Raw genomic sequence first — 6091 nt, 5'->3', positions numbered from 1 at the left:
TGTTGTGCCACAATCCTCTCCTACACTCAAGACCACACCTGTCAAGGAGGACTCAACAAGGAAACATACAGCTGGAAGGAAATATCCAGCTCAAGTTATTGCACCAGAAGCTTCTAGTAATCATACAAGGAAACACACACAACTAGAGATTCATGAGTTATAGCCAATAGTCAAATATACCTTCATAAGGAAAACATTAAAGACAAAATGCTCCAGCAATTAACATGACGCTCCTGTCATAAATTAGATTTTCAATCAGTAGAAATTTCCTTGTAAAAGTCTCTCTCTTGCTTGTATATAATGTACCACATACACTGGTTGTAATTTAACAAAGTGAGAAGATTATCTCCAAGAGAATTGTTTGTCATTATATGTCGGCATCCTTGGGAGAATGCTAGAACGGAAAAGGTCAATAAAGTGCCTTGCCTCCATTCCTTCAACCGCTATGCTCTTCTGGGGTGTAGTAGTATCCAAGTCTCTCTACAACAGGGGATTGAAGAAGTGAAGGGCAAGCTTTTGCAAACATGGCCACGGCGGTGTAGTACTTTTACTTGTGATTTGAAACTGTTAAGAATATTATGTTAGGGTTATTTACTTTCTTAGGTATTAGTAGTCTACAAGGTTTACCTTTCATTAGTCTACTAGGTTTACCTTCCCTTAGTCTACTAGGTTACTTGCCTCTCTATAAATAGAGGCCTTTGTATTCATTATCAACACAATCATAATAGAAGAGATGTAGTCCTATATACTTCCGCTCTCTCTCTCTTCCGCTTCTAATATATTATCCAATATATTTTACAGAAACAATTCCGACAGAACAAAGAATGAGAGTTGGTTTTCAAGCATTATCAGATCACGACGAAAAGTGGGCAGCATCCACCTTTGGATGAAAGGTATTTGGTGTCCGGATTTATGCTCTGCCACACCTCTCTAAGGAGCTCAACAACGAAGCAGCCATCAATGAGCATCATCTCCACAAATTTATCACTTCTAAGTTTGATTTCTTCCGAGTAGCAAATCCGAGCTTCTTCCTCCAGTTTTCCCAGGGCATTCTTCACAAAATCTAATTTGACTCCATTTTCTCCAATCGGGTTGAAAAGGCGGTGAACAAATTTCAGTTTGAGCTTCTCCATGTCTTGTAGGCGCGCTACTCCGTGGTGGTATGGACCGATTGAGATGACATTGGGTTCATAAGCCTTTCTTTGCACCCGTCGCATAATATCTGGGACCTTGTAAATGCAGACTGCAGAGCTGCTCTCTTCTGGAAACTCGGGTTTCAAAACCTCTTTCATTGAATTACTTGAGTAGAGCCTTCCATGAAGAGCCCCTGTTCTTGTTCTTTTAGCTACAGCATGCCATGTTTTTCTGCTTATTTGCTGCAAGAGCAACCTTGTAAGTCTAGTGTTCCCCATTAGCAAACGAGGAAAGAAAGGTAGACAATTGCTCTTGTTTGGAGTAGAACTTTAATCATCGTTTACATAAATAGAGCAGCTGCACCAAGTCAATGTTTGGTGGTAGTCTTTTTTTTACTCTAATTGTGTTAATTCTTTCTTAGGATGCTGATGAATATTTCCGAAATGACATAATATTTGCAGTACTTAATGGATGATTGACTTGTACTAGGCGTTTGCGTGAGGAAAAGAAACCAAAAAACACAGAGAAAACGAAAGAAGCAGAGTTTGCACATTGCTCTTCGCAAGTTGTTCTTATAAGTTGATTAAATATAAGGTCACATGTTTTTCTTCTGAAATCTTTATTTCTGAAAGTGTAATATAAAATTGTGTTGGAGGCATCCTTGATTAATTTATTTATTTCTTCTTCTTCCTCTGGTTCATGGATTCTTCATACCTGGTGGCATCCTTCTTTGTTTAATGTTCTTTTTATTTGTTTTATTCAAGTAGCCAGCAAGTTCACCATGGTTTGGTAGTGTTGGGTGGCCTTGGGCTTCTCTCATTTCTAAAAATTAGCTCAAAAAGTGAGATTTTTTCTTACACTTATAAACTGACCACCAGTCCATTCCACAACTGATGTGAGATAACCTCTAACAATCTCATACTCACACATCGGGCCCTCGTCGGAGCAGACACAATCTGTTTCACCCGTGAATTATTGGGCTGAGACTTGTTGGTAGAACTTTGGCTCTGGTACCAGTGTTGAATGGTCTTGAGTCACTTTCAACCTAAACTAGCTCAAGATATAAAGTTTTCTTTCAAACTTATAAATTAATCACGAGCCTCTTCTACAACTGATATGGAATAACCTAACAGGTAAGTAAGAATGTGATCAAACACGGTTGTTGAAATGTTCATGGTCACTACACATTGTGTATCATGGCATTCTGCTGAGTCTCATAAAGGATTGACGGCAGAGGTGAGCACAACATAGCATATAGCTAATTCCCATATTAAGGTTTGACTAATTCCCCTCCCAAGCTATTTCAGCCATTAATAACTATACTTGGTCTGAATTGATGAATGAGCTGACTGTAGCGGAACGCATATTAAAGGCTAAGGCAACTATGCATATTGGTCAGACATCTTTTTCTAAGCTGAAAGGCAGGAAAAAAGTAGAATTGCACCAAGCAAGTTTGCAAGTCAGTTGCAAAGGGAGTAAACAAAGCAACACAAGCCAAGCCTAGGGGAAAAGTATTTCCATTGTAGGGAAGCAGGGAATTGGAAGAGAAACTACCCAAAGTTTCTCTATATTTAACATATTTATTAGCCAAATTGACTTGTAGACTAAATACAAGCAGGCCCTTCAACTCCATAAATCTACAATAAATCAGAAATGCATAAAATACCAAAACTTCCTACAGCTACAGGGATTCATCTTCTCCGGTTGTTGAACCACCTCTGGAGCTGGGCTTACCAGAGAAAGGGAGCAACACTGAATCTTTTATATATGATCCGAAGTCACCTTTTCCCAGGGGTTCGATGGCACTAGCAATCCCAGATGCAGTCTGAACAAGGGTCAGGTACAGAGCAAATATTGCACCCATCGTTGAGAATCCCACCAGCCAGCTGCTGAAATAGTGGCGCACCAATCCTGCTCGAAACTTGGCATAAATGGAAGCAAAGTAAGAATTGGCGTCATCCGCCACCATGTACAAGTACGACTCGTCTGCAACCCGATCAATTTCCCTGCAAATGGTGCTCACAAGTTTAGCAACCTCTCTGTTACTTCCCAAAGAATGCTGAAGCACTTCTTTGTAATGGAGAAGCCCCACGTCCTTTGCTGAGTTGATGAGTCCATCGAAGAAGAACATGTAGGTGGTGACGTCTGGGTGGCAATGGCGGTGGCATTTTTCGAATGCCATCATGTTTCGAAACAGGGTACCCTTGTAATCGTCGATGTACAGAGGAGGGATCTTCAGCACCCCTTCCTCGTACGTTACATCGAGCAGCTGCGAATGTTTTGCTCTCTGTATTTTGACACCGGCTTCTTTCAGCTCCGTTGTTGAACGGATCATGTTGGGCTGTTTCCGTCTCGCCGGCGTCACCGGGACAATAGTCGACCGGAAAAGGTCGAGAAAGTGCCTTGCTCCGGTACTTCCTTCACCGGTTGCTACGATCTTCGGCGGTGTTGTGTCAAAATCTCTTTGCAGCAGAGGATTAAAGAAGTGAAGCGCAAGCTTTTGCAAACATGGCGGCTGCGGCGGCGGCGGCGTAGTATTTTTACTTGTGATTTCAAACAATTCCGACAGAACAAAGAATGGGAGCTGGTTTTCAAGCATTATCAGATCTCGACGGAAAATGGGCAGCATCCACCTTTGGATGAAAGGTATTTGGTGTTCGGATTCACGCCGCCACACCTCTCTAAGAAGCTCAACAACAAAGCAGCCATCGACGAGCATCATCTCCACAAATCCGTCTTTTCCAAGTCGGATTTCCTTTTCCTCCGAGTAGCAAATCCGAGCTTCTTCCTCCAGCTTTCCCAACGCATTCTTCACAAGATCTAATTCGAGTCCATTCTGGTCAAAAAGGCGGCAAACGAATTTCAGTTTGAGCTTTTCCATGGCTTCGAGGCGCTCTACGCCATGGTGGTACGGACCGATTGAGATGACATTGGGTTGATATGCCTTTCTCTGCACCCGGCGCATGATATCTGGGACCTTGTAAATGCAGACTGCAGAGCTGGAAATCTCTTCTGGAATCTCAGGTTTCAAAGCCTCTTTGAGTGAATTACTTGAATAGGGCCTTCCATGAAAAGCACCTGTTCTTGTATCTGCAGGAGGATGCCATTGTTTTCTGGTTATTTGCTGGAAGAGCAACCTTGTAAGTCTATTGTTCCCCATGAGAGCAGATGAGGAAAGAAAGATAGACAAATTGCTTATGTTTCGAACGTTGACTTAAATAGTGTGCCCAGTCAACGTTTGATGTTAAGAGTCTTCTTTTAGTCTATAAAATATAAGGGGCATAGGAAACTTCTTATAAACCAAACCTTTTTTTTATTTATTTTTTATTTTTTTATACGGTTTAAAGTGAAATGGAATTTTTTTTTTTTTGCATGACTTTTATTGTACTTATATTTCTATTTAATAGGGTAAATGTATAATAAGTCACTGAGTCAATTTGTTAAAATTAAAATATTTTCAAGTTTTTTTTTTTTTTCGAAAATTTATTTCTTGAGTCAATTAAAATGCCAATAAAATTCCTACCGTTAGATTTTTGTAACGTCTGTTAGTTCCAATCAAAACGCATTGTTTTGCCACATCAGCGTGATAATTTTTTATTAATTTAATTTCAAAAAGGGTTTTTTATTTTTTTTTAAAAAAAAGGTTGCACCCGTTAGATGGTTAAGGCAGGCATGCAAGCCATCCCTAGGGTTTAGGGTGGTTTAGGAGTGGCTCAACCGGAAGGGTGAGCCTGCATTTCAAGTACCCCCAACTAAATGGAATTGTTCTTCATGGGCGCATTCAGATAATATGCTAACTCAACAAAGATATAAACAAGATGGAGAAGCATTTTTTATTTTTTTATTTAAATAGTTGTTTAATCAATTGTTAGATTAAAATCAAACTTTCAAGTGCTCGGACTATGATCTTCATTATTTGAACTTGTATTTATTTTTTTAAATGGGGTAATTAATAAGGCACGTGGGAAAAGGAGCTTCTTGCCAGTTGCCAGTTGCCAGGATCCTTGTGCTTTTCATTTATTCTCCCGCGCTTACGCTGTTATGATGCAGATGAATACTTCCGAGATGACGACAGCAGTTTGCAGTACTTTCTGACTTTTACTACGCGTTTGCGGGAGGACAAGAGACCAAAAAAATCAAAGAAACGGAGCAGAGTTCCTTGATTGAGGGGGGCGTGGGTTTACGCTCTCTTTGCACGTGGTTAAGGTTTTATTTTACTGTATTATTTAACCCATAAAAATTTTAGGTGACAAGAAATTACAGGCCTACCAATGGGTGGAGTTAGGGGTGGCAAAATGGGTATCCATACACGACCCGATTACGACCCGCAGGTACCCGTTACACAATTAGCCTATATCCAGACACGACCCGTTTAGCTAAACGGGTAATCGGGTTTGACACGATTATGACACGAAAATAACCGGGTAACCCGACACGACCCGTTTTACCCGTTTAAAATAACCGGGTCTAATTGTGTAGACACGACCCGACACGACCCGATTACCCTAAACTATAAATTTTTTTTTTTTTTAAAAAAATAAAATTCAAAATTGTAATAATAATACTGATACATCAATATAATCAATGCAAAAAATTGAGTTATAAGAGATTAAAGGCTTTAATAAAGGATAAGAAAAAAACAAAAAAAATTGGAAAGTGATCGTAATTGACAAATTGTACTCCAAAAGAAATTACTAAACTCATAATTTCATATAAACTTAAAAGTTAAAAGTTAAAACAAGTAAGTTCATTTATTAAAATAGTCCACTTATAATTTAGTCCCGGGTAAATGAAGACAACACGCGGCGTGTAAATTTTTTTCTTTTAATTAAAAAAAATAAAATGCACAGGCGTGCTATGCACGCCGTGTGCTCTCAATCATCACCCTTTAGTCCCACATGTAACAAAAGTGTTAAAAAATTAATTTAAACAATAAAAATCGCAGTTTCTTGTCAGC

At 39.5% G+C, this 6091-nt stretch overlaps 1 protein-coding gene and 1 pseudogene across 1 annotated transcript; both read right to left on the bottom strand.

Annotated features, from left to right (window-relative positions):
- Positions 1-342: 342 nt before the first annotated feature.
- On the bottom strand, positions 343-1412 carry LOC132182202 (UPF0481 protein At3g47200-like; annotated as a pseudogene).
- Positions 1413-2560: 1148 nt separating this feature from the next.
- Positions 2561-4295, bottom strand: LOC132183083 (UPF0481 protein At3g47200-like). Its single transcript, XM_059596478.1, has one exon. It carries the CDS (start codon positions 4292-4294, stop codon positions 2816-2818), a length of 1479 nt encoding a protein of 492 aa, XP_059452461.1. The 5' UTR covers position 4295; the 3' UTR covers positions 2561-2815.
- Between the last annotated feature and the right edge of the window lie 1796 nt (positions 4296-6091).

The sequence above is a fragment of the Corylus avellana genome, chromosome ca5, assembly GCF_901000735.1.
Source record: "Corylus avellana chromosome ca5, CavTom2PMs-1.0".
Taxonomy (NCBI): domain Eukaryota; kingdom Viridiplantae; phylum Streptophyta; class Magnoliopsida; order Fagales; family Betulaceae; genus Corylus; species Corylus avellana.
This window is presented reverse-complemented; position numbering and strand designations above follow the sequence as displayed.

Excerpts from the sequence above, each read along its gene's own strand:
- LOC132183083 (XM_059596478.1), bottom strand. The coding sequence starts at position 4,294 with ATGGGGAACAATAGACTTACAAGGTTGCTCTTCCAGCAAATAACCAGA.